A 25,572-nucleotide genomic window follows, 5' to 3' on the forward strand; every position below is an offset into this window, starting at 1 on the left:
TCGGTGTACGAGCCATCGGTGTACGAGCCGTACCCCCATTGTACGATTGGTGTACGAGTCGTACCCCCATCGTACATGGGGTACGGCTCGTACACCGATCGTACACCAATCGTACAATGGGGGTACGGCTCGTACACCAATCGTACATGGGGTAAGGCTCGTACATGGGGTACGGCTCGTACACCGATCGTACAATGGGGGTACGGCTCGTACACCGATCGTGCAATGGGGGTACGGCTCGTACACCGATCGTACATGGGGTACGGCTCGTACACCAATCGTACAATGGGAGGACGGCTCGTACACCCCATGATCGCAGGGGTACGGTGCGTACCCCTACGATCATGGGGGTACCCACCGTACCCGGGGGGGCCGTTCCGTACCTGTTTCGGCACAAACTCTGCTTTTACGGCTGTTTTCAGCTCCCGTAGAAAAAGGGTCGTACGGTGCGTACCCAACACGTATCGTACTTGCTGGGTCGTAAAAACCAGCCGCGAACTGTACAGATGTCGCGCACAGCGGGTTCCGAGGGAGAATCGTACGGAGATTAGAGTTGTACGGTGTCTTGTACGACTCGTACGGAGTACGGCTCCTGGTACGAATCGTACTTCGTCGTACGTACGGGGGATGTTGCAGGGTACGATTCGTACGGGAAAAACGCTCCGAACGGCTATTCGGAACATTTTTTCCCGAATCGGAATCGACCCCTAAGTGCTCTACTGGACAGCTGTAGACTAGGCTATAGGCCCTTCCTCTAAGTTTAGACCTGGCCATATGCAAATCAATCTTGACCCTGTGCCTCATGGGAACAGTCCCGCCGATCTGCCAAACCAGCTCCTCCCTGGACTGGAAACAAGCATCCTAGGACCGGTTTCGGGTTTTCACTCCTCATCAGTGCCACAGGTGAACAATATCACACATTTGTTTTGTGCAGGTCCTGTTGTCGCAGACTTGGGTCCCTTCTGTGTCCACTGTTGCCATTCAAATCAGAACTGAAGTTCTGATGCCAGGGGTGCCCTTTACATCCTAGAGTGCTGAATTCAGTTACATAAACAGAGGCTCATCCCATGCCCCGGGGCTGATGAACTGATTGACCGGTTAGTGGCTGCCCAGTACCTAAGTACCTTTTATCTTTCATACGGGACTGGCAAATTGCCCTAACTGAAAGTGCCAAGGAGAGGTCAGCCTTCTCCACTCCTGTGGACCACTACCAATTTCATATTATACCCTTTGGACTCAAAAATGCGCCTGCCACCTTCCAGAGATTGGTGAGCCAGGTCTTTGCTGGTGTGGAGGCCTTCTCAGCTGCATATCTCGGGAACTGGAAGGGCCACCCTTTTCACCTCCAGGAAGTGCTTTATGCAACAGGCAGACCTGACTATCAAGGCTAGTAAGTGCCTGATAGGGAAGAGGCCTTTGGTGTACTTGGTACAACTGGTGGGCAGGGATAATGTGCATCCCCTTTAGACCAAGACAGAGACCATCATGGCCTGGGAGCCCCACCAAAACCCAGACTGAGGTCAGAATATTCTTGGGCCTCTTTGCGTACTACAGAAGGTTTGTCAAGGGATAGAGCACCCTTGTTGGCCCCTTGATAGAGCGGACTCTAAGAAGCAGCCCAGAAATATGATTTGGACAGAGGCATGCCAAACAATGTTCCACTCCCTGAAGCACGCCATGTTCACAGCCCCTGTAATCAAGGCCCCGGACTGCTCCTAGGAGTTTATCGTTCAAACAGATACCCCAGAACATGGCAAAGGGGCAGTGTCCTCACAGCTAAATGAAGAGGGCCTATACCAACCTGTAGCCTTCACCTCCAGGGGGTTACTCCACAGGGATTGTAGGTTGAGTGCTATAGAAAGAGAAGCTGTTGCTGTGGTCGGGAACTGAAGAAGTTGAGGCCATACCTGTTTGGTACTCACTTCCTGATTCAAACTGACCACAGGCTCCTCTGATGGTGCATGCAAATGAGGGGTGAGAATCCAAAATTGTTGAGGTGGGCCATTTCCCCATTGGGGATGGACTTCAGGGTGGAACACAGGCCCGGGGTGGACAACGCCAATGCTTATGGTCTATCCATGTTATCTCGACTTAGTGATGAGAACTCCCTAGAAGTTGGTAGATCATCCCACTTTCAACTGGGGGGGGAGGGGGACGTGTTAGACCTGTCATCCTTAGGGTGGTATTCCCTAAAACCTTTTGCTTGCTTACCTCCTTTTTTTGCAATATCTTTTTGTTGGCTTAGGACTCTGAGCACTGTATTGCTGCAGACCAGTGCTAAATTGCATGTGCTTCTCCCCTAAACATGGGGATAATGGGATATACTCAGTTGGCACATTTAGTTTACTTATAAGTCTCTTGTAAAGTGGTATACCATATCCCCAGGGTATGTAATCTAAATCAGTGGGAGTGCTGCGGGCCGCGGGGCGGGGCAGGGGAGGGGCAGGGTGGTGGATAGTAAACTCCGGCATACTGCCAAACAGAGTTAAGTAAATAAATACATAAATAAAACGAATTAAATCAAGCGCATTGCATCGCCAAATGGCGATGCAACGCACGCAATGTAATTCGTTTTATTTATTTTCTTAATTCCATTTGGCTGTATGCCAGAGTTTACTACCCCACCCTGCCTCTAAAAAAGACCCCACCTCCCCCAAGACTCCCTCGAGGATCCGCATCTAATCTAAATGCTATTATTGGGCCTGCAGCACTGATTGTGCCACCGACACAAGTAGCCTTTCGTTCCTGTCTCAGGCCTGTCCTTGCAGGGCCTGTGTGTGCAGTTTACTGCCACTTTGACTTGGCATTTAAAACCACTTGCCAAACCTTAAAGTCCACTTTTATTACACATACGTTACCCCTAAGGTAGGCCCTACGTAGCCAGAAGGGCAGGCTGCTGTGTAAGTAAAAGATAGAACATGTGCTGGTAAGGTTTTCATGTCCTAGTAGTGACAAACATCTAATTTCATTGTTCACTACTATGCAGCCTACTCCTCTCTTAGGCTAGCCTTGAGAATTCCTTAAAACAAATTTAATCTGTAATTCCTGATCAGGAATGAGTAGCTGCATCATGTTTTATTTCTCTGGAATGGTAATGATAAATCCTCTTAAATGGTAAAGTTGGATTTAACACTACTATTTTAGAAACGCCACTTTTAGATTGTGGATATTTCCCTGCTTTTACTGTGCTGTGTGCCTTGCAATTTGTCACCAATACACGTCTGGAGTGGGTGACGGTTGCACTTCGTACATTCCCTCTAGACAGCCACAAACACAGGAAGGGTGGGTGTGACAGAGAACTCATCTGCATTTATCTGCATTCTGATAGCTCTGGGCAGGAAGAGAAAGGGGGAGCTGACAGTTACACCCAAATATGCAATGTTCTGTTTCCCACACAAAGGGCTGATTACCCACTACTACTATTCTGGAACCAGGGCTGCTCTGAAAGGGAGACCTGTGCACTTCAAGGGCCTGCTTTGAAGTCACTTCAAAGGCGCACCTGGGCATAAGTACTGAGACTCTGACCCTACCAAGACAGTACACTACTGGACCTGTGAAGAACTCTGCCAGGAGTAAAGACTGCTATGCTAAAATGATTCTTACTCTGCTTGACTGTTGCTCTGGAAGAATTGATATTCAGCTTTGCTGTGCTGCCCTGCTGCCTGCCTATCTTTTTTTCAAAACCGTATTTATTGAGAGTTCAAGCAAGTATCGGTACAGCCCTCCACAGTCAGGAGGAGACTGTCATTGGCATACAAGTAATGGCATGGCAGTGAACCCAGAGTTTAGAAAAACATACCCCATTCCTCCCCCATCCCACCCATCCCCAAAAACGCCCTTCAACACCCTTCCCAAACTACCCACCCCTTATCCCGCCCTAACCCAGTGCACGTGATCACAGCTTAGCAACATTAGATAAAAAGCAATGGAGGTGTCGGCCAACAACCTAAGGTACAGGATCCACATCAGGAGGCAGTATATCATCAACATCAATCGGGGGGTCAAGAGCAAGGCCCCTGTAGTCCGCCCACCGTTTCCAAATTTTGTAATGTTTTCGGGGACACCCCGTGGCTTCAAAGACAGGCAGTTCCAGGCCAATGAGAAAGTCCAATCCCGCCTTCCATGCGCCGAGCGGGGGGGCACGTTCACTTTTCCAGGCCTGGGCCAGATCTCGCTTGGCCACCACCAGCCCCAACAGTAGCAAATGTCGTTTGTAAATGTTGCCCCCAACGTTTTCCAGGACATGAAGGAGACCCAGCCTAGGGGTACGGGGAAGGTCCCACCCCAACACCTCCGACAGGCAGTCCCAGACCCCAGCCCAGAATCTAGCCAGTCTCCCACAGGACCACACTGTATGAAAAAGCGTCCCCCTTTCAGTACCGCACCTCAGACACTCCGGAGCGGCTATAAGGCCCGCTCGCCACAGTCGTTCTCTAGTATAATATGCCCTGTGAAGGTATTTGAATTGGATAAATCTAAGACGGACGGCTATAGCAGCTCCACGGGGGGATTCAAGAGCCTCACGCCAGTCATCCTCATCCAAGGGGCCAACATCATTCTCCCAGGAGGCCTTCAATGTCGAAAGGGAAGGGGAACAGTGCGTAACCAGGGAGCGGTATATCTGAGAGACCTTCTTGTCGCCCAGGTCTCCCATAAAGAGTTTCGCCTCAATGGGACTAAAGTCGGGGAGTTGCTCTAAGCCCACCAGGCTAGGGCCGAGGGCATGGCGGAACTGGAGGTACCGAAAAAATTGGGACTTAGGCATATTAAATTCAGAACTAAGGTCCTGAAAGGACTTAAGCGTAGTTCCAGTGAGGACATGGCCGAGGGACGAAATCCCGATCGCATCCCAGCCGCCAAACCCGGACAGGGAAGCCAGCGCCGGAAGCAAGCCATTGTGCCATAACGGAGTCTCGGCCGTCAGTCTGCCCCTCCAACCCATACTGTGCAAAGCTTGCCGCCAGACCGCAAAGACCACCTGAGTGACTTTCGGCAGCATCCTCCTCCGTCTGGCCGAGTACAGTAAGGTGTGGAGTGTGGCACCACCCATCAGAGAATGTTCCAAAGCATAGGCCGGATCACTACGGTCTCCATACCACCATTCGTTGAGCACTAGGAGGTGGGAGGCCTGGTAATAAGACAACAGATCCGTGGACGCCAAGCCGCCGCAGTATGTAGAAAGAAAGCATGTACGCAGCGCCACCCTGGAGGCACCCCCGGCCCACAAAAACCGGCCCAGCACCGAGTTGACACTTCGGAACCACTGCGGGTCAATTTTATATGGATGATTCTGCAGTTGATAGAGAAGCCGAGGCAGGGCTACCACCTTGAAAATGGCCGATCGGCCATAAATATTAAGGGGCATACGCGTCCAAGTCTTGATGTCCATCTGGACCCTATCCCACACTGGCTGCACGTTCCGATCCCACGCCACCGCAGCCGAGGCCGAGAGGAAGACGCCCAAGTATTTCACGCCATCGACTGCCACCTGAAGGGTCGCGGCCCACGGGCATTGCACCGAGTCACCCCCCAACACCCATAGGGTTGACTTGCGTGGATTGAGAAAGAGCCCCGATGCCTGACCAAACTCCTGCATTATCTCAAGAATGCGAGGGCCCGTACGATGCAAATCAGTCATAAAGAAAAGCATGTCGTGGGGAGGAGCTTCGCGGGCGACCAAGATGGCCGCGTAAGCTCGGAGCTCCGTGGACCGTCCGACCCACCGCAACTATCCTGCCTGAAATCCTGGTCCACGTCGGTGGAATTGTAATGCTGGTGGCCTACTGAGGTGGGGACTGCAATCGGCTTCCGAATCGGTGGATCCTGAGCAAAGTTACGTCGAGCTGAACTCCGCTCCGTGACGGTGCCATTGTCCCTCCGGACTTCGTCACTTCGCACGATCGCACTGCGTAGTGCCCGCCTGCCGCCTTCGTTGGTGAAGTAACTGTGCTCCTGCTTGAGCCTTCGGCACCCTGGTCTTGCCTTCTTGATCCGTCTGCCTCTCGGCTGTGGACCCAGATCTGTTGCCACCTCGCCTTTGTTCTCACGTACCCATCATGGCGGGCAGAGGTGATCCGGACAGGGCATCGAATAAAGGTGGTCGGGGCAAGTCGCAAACACAGAACAATCGCATGGAGCGATATGTGAACCTCAAGTCGCCACCTACAGCTGGGGCCGTCTCTAAAGGGACCCCGTCGACTAGCCCGCCGGATGGATCGGACCCCACCCTCGTGGACATCATGGGTGCCATTACTAGCCTCCGTGCCGACATGCAGCAGCAGCACGAGACCCTGACTCATAAAGTGGACTCCATGGCTGTTGATATCACCCTCATTAGGGCCGACTTGGGCAAGACCAACGAGCGTGTGAAGGCTCTCGACATCAAGACCGCCAGCCTAACCTCGGACGTTTCCGAGCTACAGACTGAGGTCCGCAACCTACGGACGACCGCTGATCTATTCTCAAGGCGGCTGGAGGACTTTGAGGGGCGAGCCAGGCGGCAGAACGTCCGCATAGTAGGGGTACTGGAGGGATCCGAGAATGATGCAGCTGACCTATTTGTGGAGGACTTGGTTAAGACTCATTTGGCGCCCTCTGGACTGAGTAATTTTTTCTCAGTGGAGCGTGCCCACCGTGTACCGGGGGCCCGCCGAAAACTGGAGCGTCGCCGCGACCGATTGTGGCGCGCCTCCTCAACTTCAGAGACCGAGACGCGATCCTCCAAGCATCCAGATCGCATGGACCACTTCACTACCAAAATGCGGAGGTGCACTTTTATCCGGACTTCACCAGGATGGTGCAGCGTCAGCGCCTGAGCTACGCGGGGGTGAAGAGACGCCTCAGAGACTTGGGTCTCAAGTACTCCATGATGTTCCCTGCGAAACTCCGTGTTGAACACAAGGGACGTGCCCTCTTTTTTGACTATCCTGAAAATGTCAGTGAATGGCTGGACACTGTTTCGCCTGCGCGTGACGAGCAAGAGGATGAAGTTGGAGGCGCCTCGGGCGGAGCGGAGCGGCGAGACTGAACTAGGAGCTGATGCTACCCCCGCCTCGAATGACCGCCGGACTGGTGTTATGTTACTTAATGATCTCTCCTTCATTTACATGGTGGGTGGCGGGACGATTTCGCGGGGATTCCTTACTCCTCTGGGTCTTTCGTAGAGTAGTTAATGGGGCAACAGGCACACTGCTGGTTGGGGGGGCTTTTTAGTCTATTGCAGGGGTGCAGGGTTTGTTGGGTACAGTTATTCTGTGTGTTGTTTTTTCTTTTCTTTCTCTTGTGTGGCAATGGGACATTGGTGCTCCTGAACTGTTTCTGATGCGGGTGTCTTTGGGCACTGGGTGGGGCGGGCAGTGGGGGGATGGGGGGTAGGATGTTAAGGATTCTCAGCTGGAATGTTAACGGGTTGGGTGACCGAATCAAGAGAGGGGTGGTGATACAACTGATTAAACGGCACATGCCGGATATTGTCCTTCTTCAGGAGACGCACTTGGTGGGCAACGCTTGTAAAGCTCTGAATCGTAAGGGTTACAAAATGGTGGCACACTCGGGGTTCTCTTCCGGCTCCCGGGGGGGCGGGCATCCTCGTGCGCGCGTCCCTTCCCCTGGAGATAGAGACCACCTTGATTGATGACAGGGGGCGGTACGCCGCCGTGGCTGGTAGATGGGAAGGGCGTTCCCTCACGTTGTTTTCTGTGTATGTCCCCCCGGGGCTCCAATCTAGTACCTTTCAGGACCTTGGTGGTGCCATCTTGTCTATGCCGGCTGGTCGTTTGATAGTGGGGGGTGACTTTAATTCAGTTTGCTCCGGTCTGCTTGATCGCCAACCGCCCCGCGACCTACGTGGCCCGCAGATGTGGCTGCCATCCTTTCTCGAGTCCATGGGGCTGGTGGATGGGTGGCGACTTCTGCATCCCACGCTCCGTCAATTTTCCTTCCTATCGGGAGCACACGGGAGTCTTTCTCGCATCGACTATGTCCTCACATTGGCTTCGGACGCACTGGCCGTTTCCGAAGCCCGCTTTCTGGCGCGGGGTATTTCTGATCACTCCCCGTTATGGGTCTCCTTTGACTTTGGGGTGGTCCTGTCGGAACGACCGGCAGCGGTCAATCCGTGGTATTTCCGGAATTTCAAAACCCGCTCCCTCCTGGCTAAAGCCATTGATCTTTACTTCTCCATACCCTCTCGCTGAAACAAGCGGAGTACCATGCCTTGGCTACTAATGCCGCCCTCGCCCTGGCCAAGGAACAGCGAGGCCGCATCTACGACGTGGGCGATAAGGCCGGGAAGTTGCTGGCTTGGTTAGACAGAAGGGAGATGGCCAGCCGTGTGGTACCCGAACTCCTCGGGGATGACGGTGTGGTCCTTACGGATCCTAGTGCTATCGTTGACTCATTCGCTGGCTACTTTCAGGGGGTCTATGAGTCTGCCTCGGACTTTTCGGAGGCGGATTCATCGGCCTTCCTCTCGGATATTGACCTACCCTGCCTTTCCGAGGAAGAGAGAGCGGACCTGGATAGAGACATCACCGCTGACGAGATTGACCTTGCGATCCGCTCCCTACGGACCGGAAAGGCCTCCGGGCCTAACGGCATACCGGTGGAACTGTATAAAATCCGCTCGGACGCGATCTCCCCGCACCTCCGTAAAATGTTCTTGGAGTCCTTTGAGAGAGGCCGTCTCCCCCTGGATCAACGACTAGCTACCATCGTGGTCATCCACAAGGAGGGTAAGCCACGGGACGTCTGTCGATCGTACCGTCCTATCTCTCTCCTTAACGTGGAGCCCAAGGTCCTCGCCAAGCTGCTCGCCAACCGCTTGATTGGCGTCATTAGCGACCTCGTGCACCCCGACCAGTCGGGATTCATCCCCCACCGAAACACTGCCCTCAATTTGCGTCGCCTCCATGGTGTCATGGCCAGGGCCCACACTCTCGAAGAGCCGGCTGTCCTGGCGTCTCTCGACGCCACTATGGCCTTCGACTCGCTCGAATGGCCATACCTCTGGGCAGTGCTGACCAAACTCGGCTTCGGGCCGGTCTTTGTGCGCTGGGTGAAGCTCTTGTATGCGGACCCGATGGCTAATGTTACGGTCAACGGTCGCCTGTCGGCGCCATTCCCCCTACGTCGGGGTACTAGACAGGGTTGCCCCCTGTCGCCCCTTCTGTTTGCCTTGGCCCTTGAACCGCTTGCAGCTTTACTGCGTGCGCATCCTGACCTGCGAGGCATTACATGGGCCCCTGGCTTCGAAGACAGGGTCTCACTGTACGCCAATGATATCCTGCTTTATCTGACTTCCCCCTGCAGGTCCCTCATTGTGGCCTGTGATGTGATCAGACTTTTCGGGCGGTACTCTGGCCTGATTATCAACTGGGCCAAGTCCTCCCTATATGTCCTCAAGGGGGATACTCCACGTCTCCCCAGAGGCTGCAGGATTCAGATTGCCACGCGCGGCTTCAAGTACCTGGGCATCTACATCTCTGGTAATCCCAAGTTGAGGCATGACAACAATCTACTCCCTCCTCTTCAGCGGTTACGGCGTGACGTGGACAGCTGGCGTAAACTGCCGCTCTCCCTTCTTGGCCGTGCCGCTCTATTCAAGATGATGGCCCTGCCCAGGTTCCTATACGCGCTACAAAACGCTCAGGACCCGGTCCCGGCGCGCTACTTTCGTGATCTTGAAGGCCTTCTCCGTACCCTCCTCTGGGAGGGTCGGCCCCGCGTTGCCTTTCACAAACTCACACTCCCCTGGTACGACGGGGGCATCGCCCTCCCAGATGTGCACCGTTATTATTGGTCTTCGCAACTAGCTGCCCTCAACCACGGCTTCTATGGCCCAGTGGGGAGCCCCGGCTATGCCATGGATAGATGGCTGATGGGCGATGGTAACTATTATCGGGCCCTATACTCGAAGTCTTTTGACCGACGGTTGACGGGCCCCACCCGTACGGCGGTCCGCACTTGGCGGGCGGTTAATAAGGCACAAGGGTGGCAGGGCAGACTCACGAGGTTCACTCCCCTCTTTGATTCCGACATCCTGGGTAGACTATGGCACACCAAGGGCTTTGATAAGTGGGACCTTATCGGCATCAGCAGGGTTGATGATATGCTTTCCAAGGGCTCAATTAAGACCTTCCCCCAGTTACAAACCGAATACCAGCTGGGCGCGACAGAGTTTTTTTGCTACGCCCAACTGCGACACGCGCTGCTCTCGGCCTCCCCGCCGGACGGCGTCATTCCCGAGAGTTCCCCTCTGGAAGACAGGATACTGGATGGGCACATGCCGGACAGCGCAATCTCCCTCTCGTATAAAAAATTAGTCAATGTGCGCACGGACCTCCTCCTTAGTTTGAGAGACCAGTGGGTGGCGGATGGCCTTGAATTGGACGATGAAGATTGGCAGAGCGCAGTTTCCTCCCCTAAGGAGGTTGCCATTTCTTCCCGTCTTCGCCTTGTGCAATTTAAGATCCTGCACCGGGTGTATATGACAGGACCCCGATTGATGCACATGGGTTTCTCGCCTGACGGTCTCTGTCGTAGGGGCTGTGGAGCTCTTGCCACTTTCTTGCACATCCTTTGGGACTGCCCAGTGATCGCCTCCTACTGGAGAAGAGTGCACCGCGTTATGGAGGAGGTGACTGGCGTGGCTGCCCACGCTGAGGCCCGTCGATGCCTTCTGAACGTATGGGAGCCTTCTGATCACAACGTTGCGCAGACTAGGTGGGTTACCCTTGGGAACATGGTAGCTAAGAGGGACATAGCCCAGAGGTGGGGTGCGGCCGAGGCCCCCCTGCTGGTACAGTGGAAGGCCAACATGGACTGGTGCATGTTCAGGGAGAAGACGGTCTATGTGGCCAGAGGGAGACCTCGAACTTGGACTAAAATTTGGGGAGCATGGAATGAGTACAGGGGAGATGTGTGCTTACCGCCTGAATCAATCAGCCAGCATGATAATGTGTCTCCCTAGCCTGTGACACCAACTGAGCTCTATTGTACTGTATTCTCCTGTTACCTTCCCCCTCCCTCCTCCTTCCCATTTTGCAATCTATCCTTGATGCACGTTTCCCTGCCTTTTTCCCCTACCCGTCCCATACACCCAGCGTCACACTATTCACATTGCCACTTTCGCGCCCGCGGGCGCCTTGTTGTTGTATTCCTCTTAATATAAAATCAACCTTCGACGACTATGTCCTAATTGTTTGACACTATTTCACTCCTGTTATTCCTGCTGCCTTGCCTCCGGGATGTCAGGCTGAATAGCTGTGTGTTCTGATTTCAATAAAGGTTTTCAAAAATTAAAAAAAAAAAAAAAAAAAAGGGCATGTCATCCGCATACAAGACTATGCGGTCCGAGTGGTCCGCCCCCCACACAAAGCCCCGATAAAGTGCGTCTTGGCGCACCCGGGCGGCCATAGGCTCCATGGCCAGAGCGAAAAGGTACGGGGAGAGGGGACACCCCTGACGTGTGCCCCTGGTCACAGGAAACCGCGCAGAAATCGCCCCAGAAACACGCACTGAGGCGGTTACATCCGTATAGAGCAATTTCACATAGGAGATGAACACTGGACCCAAATTTAGTAGCGGCAGAAGGGCAAAGAGATAGGTCCAGCTGACCGAATCAAAAGCACTATCGATGTCCGCAAGCAACAGCGCCGCCCGATCCCCGGTTGTCCCGATCGCGTCTATCGCGGCCTGTGCCCGCCGAATGTTGTGTCGCGTCGCCCGGCGCGGCATAAAGCCCGCCTGATCCGGGTGGACAAGGGCCGAAATATGTGGAAGCAGGCGGTTGGCGAGCGCTTTGGCCAGGAGCTTGGCTTCAAAATTGATGAGGGATATGGGACGATACGACTCATGGCGGTCAGGAGGTCTGCCCGGCTTTTGGAAGACCACAATTTCGGCATGACGCCAGTCCGGGGGGAGGCTGCCACGCTCCCGCGCCAGTTCCAACGCCCGCCTGTAATGTGGCCCGAGCTGCAAGTGGAATTTCCTATAGAATTCGCAGGGGAACCCGCTCGGCCCCGGTGCCTTACCCACATTGAGTTGACCCAGTGCGTCGCCCAACTCCTCGGCCGTCAGGGGGAGATCCAAAGCATCACGCACTTCGTCGGAGACTGCATGTGGAGGGACCTCCGCAAGGTACCCCTCGATGCCGTCGGAGGAAAGGCTCTCCCGAGAGGCATACTGACGCTCATAATAGCGCGCAAAGCTCGCCGCAAGGATCGCAGGGTCCGTTATCGCTACCCCCGCGTCATCAACAAGCCCCGGCAAAGTGATCGGTTGCAGAGTTTGCTGACAAAGCCTGTGGAGCATGGTGCAAGACTTGTCACCCCACTGGTACACCCTACTACGCGTAGCCAACCACGCCTGGCGAGCCTCATCCAACAAGACCGAGGAATAAGACTGCTGCGCTTGTAGAAGCAGCCGCAGTGTCATATCATCAGCCACCTCCCTGTGTCGCGCCTCCAGCACCTCTACCTGCTCCGCTGCAGTAACAATACTTTCCTGTCGAGTCCGGCGAGCAGAAGCGCACCAGGCGATATCAACACTCCTCAAGGCGGGCTTCATAGCCTCCCAGACCGTCACCGCGTCCACCCCTACCGTAAGGTTGTCTTGCCAATAGCGGGCAATCGCACCGCGCAGATGTTGGGAGTAATCCGGTCGCTGCAGGTGCCACGTAGACATCCGCCACAGGAACGGCTGGCGTGCTCTACAGAGATCAATCTGAACCGCCACAGGGGAGTGGTCGGACAGCCCGCGAGGCCAGATCGCCGCCCCCTTCACCCTGTCAAGGAAGGCCCCCGGTGCAAACACACAATCTAGGCGCGAGAGAGAGCCGTGCACAGCAGAAACATATGTGTATTCCCGCCTCTCCGCATGGAGATGCCTCCATACATCCACCCATCCAAGACCATCAATCATGGCACTCAACCGTGTAGGGGAGGCCACAGCCGCGACCCCTCGCCCCCTCTGCCTGTCCAAAGTCATGTCCACCACATCATTCCAGTCGCCTCCAATCACAGCCAGGGAACGGGGAAGCTCAGTCCACAAGGCAGTGAGCCGCTCCGCAAGGGTCCACTGCAGCGGGGGAGGGGCATACACACTACCAAATACTACAGGCTCCGCACCAATCTTCCCCTGCACAAACACAAACCGGCCCTGAGGATCGAGCCATTGACGCTCATGAGTATAAGCCAACCGCCTGTGGACAAGAATGGCCACCCCCCTCGAGCCCCTTGTGAACCCGGCATGAAACACCTGGTGAAAGCCAAAGCTCTGCAGACTCAGTGCCTTAGTACCCAACATGTGTGTTTCTTGAAGGAAGAGCACATCCGCCAAATCCCTTTTCGCCCAGCGAAGCACAGCCCCCCGCTTGATCTTGTCCAGGAGCCCCCGAGCATTCCAGCTCAGGACATGCATAGAAGTACCAGGAGACATGAGCCGTGGAGCATCAGCCATTGTCACGATGGGCTAGTTCCTGCGACCCCCAGTACCCGACCCAGGCCCCCAACACCCCAGTTGCAAATATCATAAGAAGCACGTGCACCCCACAGAACACAACCCCAAACCCCACCACCCCTTTTGACCAGGCCCAACCCACAAGCAACCAAACACCCCAGCTCCCCCCTCCCCCACCCCTATACCTCAAAGAACAATGAAGTATCTGTCGCGGCATACGGTACTTCAGGCCCAAAACATAGCGCCTAAAGCCAGCCATACCAATGGATCCCAACTAGTCCCCCCACTAACCAACCAGGCACACTCCCAGAACCACCCCCCAGTCCCAACAGGAGGAGGCAGCCCACAGAACGTGCCCCGAACCCCCATCACGCATACATCAAGTTCATAAGCAAAGCACCACAGATAGGTACCAGTCCGCGAGGGCCCCATGCACTCGCCAAAGAATAAGTCAATACTGCACCAACCAATGTCTGTTCCACCATCCAAAGCTCAGCTGCCGCAGTGTACAGCCACAGATCAAAGGCAATCAGTAGGCATTCATATCGTACGATGATCAGGATTCCTTGCCAGATTGATCCGTATCGGGCTGTGTGTCCCCCAGGAGGGGGTCTCGGGACAAGGACCTCCGTCGCGAGCGGGACTTGCGATGCCGTTTCCCTTTACCTGGCGGGTCGCTCCGGTCTTGAGATGAGCTGCGCGATGACCCGGAGTGCAACCCCGGTTGGACGTGCGGCCGGAGCCTGACCGCCTCGTCGGTCCATCTGAAGACGGCCTCCGGTGTATCGAAAAAATGGGTCTTGGAGTTGAAGATCACCCGGAGGCGGGCCGGGTAGAGCAGCGAATATTGGATTTTCAGGCCACGCAGCTTGGCCTTGGCTGCCAGGAAGGAGTGCCTCTGCTGCTGGACCAGTCTGGTATAGTCCGGGAAGATCATGATCTTATGATTGTCATAGAGCAGAGTGTCCTTAAGCCGTGCTTCCCGGAGAATGACGTTCCTGTCATGGAAGTTTAGGATCCTGGCGATGATCGGGCGAGGCCGCTCCCCGGCGGGCGGCTTCTGCGTCAAGGCTCTGTGTGCACGCTCCACCACAAAGCAGCGCGACAGGGTGTTCGGGGGTAGCCAGCCCTCCAGCCACCGAGACAGGAAAGCGTCCATGGGCCATTTCTCACAATCCTCCGGAAAGCCAACAAAGCGCAGGTTGTTTCGCCACGCCCGCACCTCTGCATCTTCCACTCGAAGTGCTAGGCCCCGCTGAGTCTGTTCCATGTCTGCAACTTTCTTCTTGAGGGCGCCAACATCTCCCTCCACTGCCGTGACCCTGGTCTCCGTTTCGGTGATGCGGGCAACCGCGTTACGAAGGTCTTGACGCAGCAGCATCACATCGGCACCAACCGCGCCAATCTTTGCATCTAGCATGTCGCGGGACTGTGTAATGGCCGCCATCAACGCCGCGTTGTCCGGTCCAGCACTCTGGCCTCCACCGTCCGCCCCGGCACCTCCTCCAGGGCCAGTGAATTTATCAATGGGCCCTTGCTTAGTGGCGACCGTGCCACCCCCGCCTCTAGTCATGGCGGCAGCAGAGACAGCAAGGCGACACGCACCTGTATCAGGGTCGCACCGCGCGAACGTCCACAACTCAGGCCCCGGCCGGGGCGTCCGGACCACACCAGGCCACTCGGTATCCACTCGCCACCAGCTCGCCAGTTCACGGGTAGGCACCCAGGCAGCGTCGCTCCGCTAAGGCGCAGTAGTTGCCAATCACGAGCCCGGAGCAGGGCCGCCGATACGGCGCAGCCAGTCCGCCCACCCCAGTCGGTGGAAAGCCGTCGGCTCCGCAAGCTCCTCGTCTCCAGCAGATCAGTAGATACAGGGCGACCTTCGGATCCGCTCTGTCGTCTCGCTGGGACACCACTCCGCAGGATGCAGCGGCGGCAGGGCGCGCCGTCACTTCACTTCCGGTGACTCCGCTCCAATCCCGCGGGCTCAGACGTCTGCCGTCCGCCCGGCGTCCAGGGCCAGCCGGCGGGCGGGACAAAAATTGAGGTCCCGGCTCACCACGCGGCAAGTAGGCCCGGCAGGCACCTCCACCAAATGTCGCTCCAATCGCGGTCTGGGGCCCCAGCAACCACACCACCGGTCACCAGCAGGCACCTCCACAGCAGTAGATGAAGGAAAGGGTTCAGGGCAAGGATAATTAAGCGGATAAAGATCGGGCCGGCAGGAGCTCTACAGAGCCGCATCCGCCATCTTCGCCCTCGAAGCCACGCCCCGCTGCCTGCCTATCTTTGCCCTGCTGAGGACAAGGATTGAACCCATCTCACTTGAACCCAGAGTGGCTCCAAGGGCTTACTGGCTTTCCCCTGTTCAGAAGTCTCAGGGCCATCAAATTCTCCCTATGACTCTGCAACAGCACCTAGATTCTGCGATCTGTGAGCCTGCCCTGCCAAGTGGTGTCAATCCAGTATTGACCCTTGAAAGGTGAATTCTGCTGTCCAGAAGCATCAAAAGTGACTCTGTGATGACTTTGCGCTGATCGGAACCAACACATTGCATCCACTGCTAAATGAGGAAGCTGAAATATATCCGAATGAGGTGTAGTAAAGTGAAGTGAGGTGGTTTACACTCTAAAAGAATGCGCACTGCATACATTTCTCTGGTTGCGAATGACAGTGTGATTGGGTGTGAGTAGATAAATGTATGTGACTGTATGTGGCACTGTGTGGAGGAAGTATTAATGGAAGGGAAGATATGATGGGGTTGTGTCTATAACCGTGTTGTTGAAGTTGTGATTTATTATAGCCTGTTTGAAGTACATCCCACGGTGAGGGTGACATGACAGCGCATGATTAAACAATTCAAATGCAGAATATACGATCATGGTAAACTTTTCTGACAACGTGTCAGGAGGTAGGCCAGCGCTGATAAGGGAGTTTCTGATTCTGGCAAAGAGTGGATTTTGACTCCTCCGTGCATTCAGCCCTCCCTCCTCTGAATGACGTGTGGAACTATGACAATTAAGGACGGGCGTGAAATCCGTCAATTCTTTAAAGATCTTTTGTTTCTGGTCACCTCTTAAGGAACCCCTAGAACATGGAAAGGAGTCACTGTGTGTATATATATTAGTTTATTGTATAGTTAAGAAAAACTATAACAATTTACATGAAAACGACTTCATTCAATCTCAAATTTAAAACAATTACCGTTTTGCATGATAAAACACATCATAATGCGTAAAAAAAAGACATCTTATAAATCAATATGTACATATATCAAAGGCATATCAGAAGACCTATAAGGTGTATACAGTAAAACTAAACATTATCAGCTTCAGTCTATTATTGGCTTCCTTTGTGGCCGAAAAGATTCATTGGTTATTCACATAGTTCCAGATCTAACAAATTGTACCTGTGATTTTATTCAATGGGGAATGTGCTTAGTTCTAGTAATCGGAGATCACCGCCTGTTGCATCTCCTCCTCAATACGTTAGCGAATGCTAACAGATTAGTTCGTTAAAGTGCTGCATCTTTCAGTGCTTGATCGTAAGCTCGTAAAAACTTTATCAATTTACAATTTATTTGGGAGTCAGTTGGATCCAGTCCTCTAATGATAGCAGTTCTACACAAGCTTATTCCTCTGTCCAAGAGAGCTCTCCTTAAAAAAGTGGCACGCGCTGGTTGCAGATTCTTGCAATGACATATAAGGTGAATAAAATCTTCCTTTTGACTGCCGCAAAGATGGCATGCTTTTGACTCAATGGGCTTCCAGTGCGGTTCATCATCCAAAGTAGGGAATTACCCAAATCACAGTGCCATCAGTTGTCTTTTGATGTAAATAGAGAATGTACAATCTAGGTAAGCTGCTGGTTTAAGGGTTTTCTAGTTATCAATCACTTTCCATGAATGAGATCGTTGGGAAAAAATGCCTTGATCTGTTATCAGTGAACAAAATGTTGCTGCTTTATTTAGTGCCAACTTAAATGTTGGAAAAGGCATGTTTTTATTCCAGAGATTAGTAGTTCAAGTTGCCTTAAGCGCACTGGCCAAAAATTGATTGGCATGCAATTTTTTATCCTTTTCCAATTCATTAAGGCTGTTTTCCTCTGCTTTCTGTTTAATCCGGTACCACACTTTTATATATGTATGAAGTCTACCCAATGATTCATTCATTAGTCTGAATTCTAAGATTGTTTGCGCAGGCGAGGTGGTCATGGGGATTTGAAAAACCTTTTTATAAATACTTGTTATTAATTTGTTTTTAATTGTATTAATCTGAGTCCTTTCGATACATAGCAGCGCTAGCATATGATAAAGTTGGCAGTGCTTTGGTGGATATAGTCGACAAGAGTGGCCTTAGTGATGGTCCCCCCAGCTTCTTTGCCAAAGACCTAAAGGCGAATGTTAAGGTCCCCGCTCTCTGTGTCATGAAGTTTTTCTGGTCACGAAGGGATAACTTTTCAACTCTGTAGTATCCCAAGTACTTGTAGCTGGATACTTTCTCCAATAATTTATCTTCCAGCCAGATGTTATGTTGTGGGGCTAGTTGGTTGGAAATGAGCATTGTTTTTGTTTTAGACCAATTAAGTTCCAACTTGTTTGTGGACACAAATCCTGAGAGTACGAATAATTGCCTGGTCAGCCCAACCTTAGTTAGACTCAAGAGAACAATGTCATCTGCATAGGCAAGGTGGGAAAGTTGTAACGTGCCTAAATATGGAGAATGTGAATTGGTTCTGTTGAGCTTTCCAGTTAGGTTTGATATGAATAAGTTAAATAGATGCGGAGCCAACACGCATCCCTGTTTTGGGCCGATGGTAGTATACACTTTTCTTGAAAATCTTGCACCGTCTACAAGTTTCACTTGAACCCAAGTATCTGCATAGAATAATAGTAAACCCCTCAATATTCTTTCCAGTATGTCCCAGGCTTTTAGTTTTGCCCACAATAGTTTCTGGTCCACCCTATTGGAAGCAGCTTTTAGGTCTATGAAACAGAGGTGCAATTCCTGTTTCTTGCTCTTGCATTTCTCTGCTATCAGAGTGATTGATAGAATGTTAGAGATAGTTCCAATCCCCTTTCTAAAACCTGTTTGATTATTTGGGATCAGATTACGTTATCCAGACCAGTTGACCAGATCTTCGAGGATTAATGAGGCGAAATATTTCGCTTCTACATCCTGTAGGGCAATTAGCCTGTAATTAGAGGGGTTAGATCTTTCTCCTCCTTTGTAAACGGGGATTATAATCAATCCTTGCCAGCGGTTGGGAATTTGATTATTGATCTCTATGTCAGCGTACAGCTTTTTCAAATGTGTACTCCAGTATTCAGAGGCATATTTGTACATGGGTTGCGGGATTCCATTTGGGCCCGGAGCCCCGTTGCTTTTGCCTTTAGTTATTATATTTGTTATAGTCTCTGTCGTATAATAGGAGCATTTTATTACAGGGACTAATTCTTGCGTTAATGGCTGAATCGTACCCATTGGTGGTAATTGGCAGTCGTCTACGTCCAGTAATTGTAGCTTATTTGAAATTTCTGTTTTGGTCTGTTTTGGTTGAACACCAGGTGACGTCTGTTTAAATTTCTGTGATAGAAAGCTGACCCAATCCTGCTCCTGAACGTTTGACATTAAAATGTGTTGGTGCCTGGTCAGTTGATTTATCGTCTGCCAGAATTTATGCAAGTTTGGATGCCTCATGCTGTAAATTTGTTTGGTCCAAAAGCTCTCAGTTTTTTCTTTTTTGAATTCCCATATCCTCCCTTTATATTGTTTTCTCAGTTGTCGAAATATCTCCCACATAGACCCTCCTGTGTTTTTTTATTGCAACTTCCTTTGTGTTCTTTTTTGGTCCCTTTTCAGATCTTGCACCTCTTTTGGTAAATCTTTAATTGGGTCATATCTTTTAACCTTCACCTGGGGTATTTTCATTTTCGCCTTTAGTTTGCTTAGGAAAAGCGACCAGGCTTAAAAAGTGACCAGGCATGACCATGAAGACATGGAAAGGAGTCTTTGGGAATACAGGGATCATGAAGGCAGAAACCAACCTCTTGTGTTTTACAAATCTCCTGAAAAAACCTTCACAAGAGAGGGAGAGACTTTCGGATAATGGCTAAGGGATTTTCCCTACCTTCCATTGGACTCTAATTACACCTGATCTGCTTCAATACATTATGCTGTTCAACAAGTAGCTACAAAGAAATTATGGCTCTCACCATTAATACCCATGTTTTAAAATGGAAACATAGTTTTCTTTCTCTCAAAACTCTTCAGTAGAGTATGAGAATAGCTTTATTTATTTATTCAAAAAGCATTTTTCTCTAAACTGCCGTAATTAGGTAAATGTGTATATATATGTGGTATGGTGTATGTTATGTTATGTTATGTTATGTTATGTTAACATACTTTATACAGCACACTTCTTTCCCCACAGGGCTTCACAGGGCTCAACATTTTGGCTACAGTAAATATCTGCACATAAGGTCTGCATGATTAGAAGAGTCACGTGTTGAGATGTTTCTGAAATGTCCCTTCATTTGGGCTTTGTCGAAAATGTATGGCAAAGTGTTCCATTGAGCGCCTCCTCTGCCTTGCTCTGTTGGTCTTGGAAAATATGCTAACTTTCTATTGGCTAATCTTTAAAGTCGTGGACGGGACATACGGACACATAAGGTGCCTTAGATAATACCCAATGTAAGCATTCCCATAGTCCAGGCATGATGTTGCAGTGGCGTGGACATTAGTTTTCGGCACCTGAGTCAAGAGGGCCAAGAGTATCTTCTTTAAGCATTTTGAAAGGCCAAAGCAACAGGCAGACATAGCTCTTAACTGATTATCACATTTTAGATTACTACTCAGCCACACGCTCAAATTCTTTACAGCAGGTTTAGGGAGTGGAAGAAGGCCTAAGGAACAGAGCCACAATAGAGGACTACAGAGGTTGGGCTGGTTTCCCACCACCGTGATTTTGGTTTTACTGCTGTTTAAGTTCAGGCAGGGTTTAATTTGAATAGTCAAACTTAGCCCAAATGCACCAGATCATTGTACAAAAGCAAAGATAGAGTTTACTGGTGATATGAAAGGGAGCCGCTTTGTCCGCTGTATCTGCATCAGGATGTAGTGTTCATTAAAGAGGTGCATCTTAAACTCTTTCCTTTGGTGCGCAATTCAAAGCGTCGGGACACTCTTCCGAGTAGCCGTACGCTATACAAAACCCCGGTATAACATAACATAACATAACAATTGGAGCACCGTCGGAGCTGTCCTGATGCGTATGGGGATGGTTTACCAGATCCAGAGTGCGTTATTGGAAAAAGTCTGTTTCACTTCTGCAGTAGGCAGAGCTTGTAGCAGGCGGTCTTTGTTTTCTTGGCAGTGTGTTCCTTGAGTTTTTTCAGTACACAAAGCTGGTAGCAGGCGGTCTTTGTTTTCTTGGCAGTTTGTTCCTTGAGTTCTTCAGTAGACAGAGCTGGTAGCAGGCGGTCTTTGTTTTCTTGGCAGTGTGTTCCTGAGTTTCTTCAGTACACTGAGCTGGTACCAGCTGATCTTTGTTTTCTTGCCAGTGTGTTCCTTAAGTTCTTCAGTAGGCAGAGCTGGTAGCAGGTGGTCTTTATTTTCTTGGCAGTGTGTTCCTTGAGTTCTTCATGAGACAGAGTTGGTAGCAGGCAGTCTTTATTTTCTTGGCAGTGTGTTCCTTGAGTTATTCAGTAGACAGAGCCGGTAGTAGGCGGTCTTTGTTTTCTTGGCAGTGTGTTCCTTGAGTTCTTCAGTAGACCTAGCTGGTAGCAGGCGGTCTTTGTTTTCTTGGCAGTGTGTTCCTTGAGTTTCTTCAGTAGACAGAGCTGGTACCAGGTGGTCCGTGTTTTCTTGGCAGTGTGTTCCTTGAGGTTCTTCAGTAAACAGAGCTGGTCCCAGGCGGTCTTTGTTTTCTTGGCATGTGTTCCTTGAGTTCTTCAGTAGACAGAGCTGGTACCAGGCGGTCTTTGTTTTCTTGGCAGTGTGTTCCTTGAGTTTCTTCAGTAGACAGAGCTGGTACCAGGCGGTCTTTGTTTTCTTGGCAGTGTGTTCCTTGAGTTTCTTCAGTACACTGAGCTAGTACCAGCTGATCTTTGTTTTCTTGGCAGTGTGTTCCCTAAGTTCTTCAGTAGACCTAGCTGATAGCATGCGGTCTTTGTTTTCTAGGCAGTGTGTTTCTTGACTTCTTCAGTAGACAGAGCTGGTAGCAGGCGATCTTTGTTTTCTTGACAGTCTGTTCCTTGAGTTCTTCAGTAGACAGAGCTGAACCAGGCAGTCTTTGTTTTCTTGGCACTGTTTTCCTTGAGTTCTTCAGTATACAGAGCTGGTAGCAGGCGGTCTTTGTTTTCTTTGCAGTCTGTTCCTTGAGTTCTTCAGTAGACAGAGCTGAACCAGGCAGTCTTTGTTTTCTGGGCAGTGTGTTCCTTGAGTTTCTTCTGTACACAGAGCTGGTACCAGGCGGCCTTTGTTTTCTTGGCAGTGTGTTCCTTGAGTTTCTTCAGTACACAGAGCTGGTACCAGGCGGACTTTGTTTTCTTGCACTGTTTTCCTTGAGTTCTTCAGTAGACAAAGCTGGTAGCAGGCGGTCTTTGTTTTCTTGGTAGTATGTTTCTTGAGTTGCTTCAGTAGAAAGAACTGGTAACAGGTGGTCTTTGTTTTCTTGGCAGTGTGTTCCTTGAGTTCTTCAGTAGACAGAGCTGGTAGCAGGTGTTCTTTGTTTTCTTGGCAGTGTGTTCCTTGAGTTTCTTCAGTACACAGAGCTGGTACCAGGCAGTCTTTGTTTTCTTGGCAGTGTGTTCCTTGAGTTTCCTCAGTACACTGAGCTAGTACCAGGCGGACTGTATTTTCTAGGCTGTTGGTTCCTTGAGTTTCTTCAGGACACAGAGCAGGTAACAGGCAGTCTTTGTTTTCTTGGCAGTGTGTTCCTTGAGTTTCTTCAGTACACAGAGCTGGTACCAGGCGGACTTTGTTTTCTTGCACTGTTTTCCTTGAGTTCTTCAGTAGACAAAGCTGGTAGCAGGCGGTCTTTGTTTTCTTGGTAGTATGTTTCTTGAGTTGCTTCAGTAGAAAGAACTGGTAACAGGCGGTCTTTGTTTTCTTGGCAGTGTGTTCCTTGAGTTCTTCAGTAGACAGAGCTGGTAGCAGGTGTTCTTTGTTTTCTTGGCAGTGTGTTCCTTGAGTTTCTTCAGTACACAGAGCTGGTACCAGGCAGTCTTTGTTTTCTTGGCAGTGTGTTCCTTGAGTTTCCTCAGTACACTGAGCTAGTACCAGGCGGACTGTATTTTCTAGGCTGTTGGTTCCTTGAGTTTCTTCAGTACACAGAGCAGGTAACAGGCAGTCTTTGTTTTCTTGGCAGTGTGTTCCTTGAGTTTCATCAGTGGACAGAGCGGGTACCAGGCGGTCTTTGTTTTCTTGGCAGTGTGTTCATTGAGTTTCTTCAGTACACTGAGCTGGTACCAGGCAGACTTTGCTTTCTTGGCAGTGTGTTCCTAGAGTTTCATCAGTAGACAGAGCAGGTGCCAGGCGGTCTCTGTTTTCTTGGCAGTGTGTTCTTTGAGTTTCTTCAGTATACTGAGCTGGTACCAGGTGGGCTTTGTTTTCTTGGCAGTGTGTTTCTTGAGTTCTTCAGTAGACAGAGCTGGTACCAGGCGGTCTTTGTTTTCTTGGCAGTGTGTTCTTTGAGTTTCTTCGGTACACTGAGCTGATACCAGGCAGACTTTGTTTTTTGGCAGTGTGTTCCTTGAGTTCTTCAGTAGACAGAGCTGGTACCAGGCGGTCTTTATTTTCTTGGCAGTGTGTTCCTTGAGTTCTTCAGTAGACAGAGCTGGTAGCAGGCGGTCTTTGTTTTCTTGGCAGTGTGTTCTTTGAGTTTCTTCAGTACTCTGAGCTTATACCAGGCAGATTTTGTTTATTTGGCAGTGTGTTCTTTTAGTTTCTTCAGTACACAGAGCTGGTAGCAGGCAGTCTTTGTTTTCTTGGCAGTGTGTTCTTCGAGTTTCTTCAGTATACTGAGCTGATACCAGGCGGATTTTGTTTTCTTGGCAGTGTGTTCTTCGAGTTTCTTCAGTGTACTGAGCTGATACTAGGCGTACTTTGTTTTCTTGGCAGTGTGTTCCTTAAGTTTCTTCAGTAGACAGAGCTGGTACCAGGCGGCCTTTGTTTTCTTGTGGTGTGTTTCTTGAGTTTCTTCAGTAGACAGAGCTGGTACCAGGGGGACTTTGTTTTCTTAGCAGTGTGTTCTTTGAGTTTCTTCAGTAGACAGAGCTGGTAGCAGGCGGTCTTTGTTTTCTTGGCTGTGTATCCTTGAGTTTCTTCAGTAGATAGAGCTGGTACCAGGCGGTCTTTGTTTTCTTCACACAGCATGTTCCTTGATAGTGAGCACGTAATTGAGCCAGGTTCGTACTCTTTCCTGCTCGTTGTTTTTGGCAAAGAGCAGAAATTCATTTTTTTTTTAATATTCTCAACCCTGTATTGGTTGCTAGAATCCTGTTGATTCTCTCTATTTGCACCATTAGCTTATTCACAGGAGAGGACAATCACAAACATGTGTTGATATTAGTTAGTTTGACAGACCTCATGAGTATAGAATTATCCCTCTTAATATACTTTCCATCACACTTTGCAACTTGGAGAACTGAATTAAGAAATAAATCATATAGAAGTATTTGAATGCAATATGTGTGTGGGTTTTCTTTGTATGCATTTTATTATCCGCTGCCTTGCAGACACTCAGATTGCTTTTCCCTTTACAGTTTGCATTGCACCTGAAGAGCGACGGGTGGAGTTTCTAGCCACCGATGGAGTGGAGAGCCACCCAGATGAATCAGACATACACGAGGACATGAAAGGAGAAGATGGTATACCCCAGCAGGAAATGATGCTGAAGGAAAGCGATATCCAGCAGGAAGTGATGCAAGAGGCCAGCTTAGTAGCATGCATATTGGTAGCTCCTGCCAGTGCGATACCAAAAAAGGGAGAGGTAGAAGAAAAATCAGAGTAAGAGAAAAGGGATAATATGGGAAATGATTAGGTTCCCTTTGTTTGATGTAACAAAGTCCTCTGTCGCAGATGTTTAATCTGTTTAGGAGATTTTATCTAGCTCTCTCTCCATCTTCTCACTACTCGTCCGACCACTTCTTAACATTGCTAAATGGCCTTAACCTTTAGTTACACAGAGAGGAGCAATTCCAGAGCTCCAGGTTGTCTTTCTAAAGGACCAGAGTTTCTCAGCAAAATTCTACCAGCATTTCCGTGTTGCACTTGGGAACTGGGCATACTGTACTGTTAACATCCTGTAAATTGTGGTCTCTTTTAAGGGCGCCAGTGGATCCAAGGGTTGACTTACCAATTGAAGCGTCAGCCCAGAGCAATTGAGCGATAAAGGGCAAACGTTGACCAAACATGTTTAGGCTTCTGTATTCCCCACTTATGCCCCTATTACGGGTAGCACAGTGCTGGCAGGGTGGTAGCTCTGCACCCGAAAAGACTGGTACTGTGCAGTAACACCCAACCAGTATCATGTAATTGAAAGTTATTTCTCCATGGAATGGAGAAAAATGGTGAACATGGTTTTACCAGACAGAATTCCACATGGTACTCCTTGTTCTGTGGTGGTTAACGGAACTGGGCCGAGCTGTACTGCAGCCCGTTTCCAAGGTCATTTTTATGAGCAGGATTTTCTGGCCGGTAAAATTGGGTCTGTTAGTCCCTCACCAAGTATTTTTGGGTGCTGTAAAACTGCTTAATCATGATTGAGCCCCAGCCCTGATTACAAGTTTACTGGAGTAGAATTCCCATGTGGAATTCCCCCTGCTTAATATTTTTCCATTGTCCATCCTCCATCACCCTTTTTTCAGCTTTTAAGAGTACTTTTTTAGCAGTCCCATTTCTGTCTTAATATTCCTCTTTTATGGCCATTCTAAAGCCTCCCTTTATCATTTATCTATTTCATCATTCCCTTCAATTTGCCTTTATCGTTCGCTCTCCACAGCTGGCAGTATGTCAGTAACTCCTTTCTCCATCTCTTGTGTTTCCTTGTTCCCTATCCTTCCCTCTGCTTGTTTCTCAGCTCATCCTTCTACATCTTTTTTGTCCCCATCGC

General features: G+C 50.5%; 1 protein-coding gene across 1 annotated transcript in view; it reads left to right on the forward strand.

Moving 5' to 3' along the window:
* Positions 1 to 25,572, forward strand: part of CNGB1 (cyclic nucleotide gated channel subunit beta 1) — a 1,326,699-nt gene that overhangs the window by 586,832 nt on the left and 714,295 nt on the right. The window contains exon 18 of the mRNA XM_086945539.1: positions 24,224 to 24,467. Within this exon, the coding sequence (XP_086801665.1) occupies positions 24,224 to 24,467 (244 nt within the window). The remainder of the gene's footprint in view (positions 1 to 24,223; positions 24,468 to 25,572) is intronic.

The sequence above is a fragment of the Lissotriton vulgaris genome, chromosome 12 (genome assembly GCF_964263255.1).
Source record: "Lissotriton vulgaris chromosome 12, aLisVul1.2, whole genome shotgun sequence".
Classification (NCBI taxonomy): Eukaryota; Metazoa; Chordata; class Amphibia; order Caudata; family Salamandridae; genus Lissotriton; species Lissotriton vulgaris.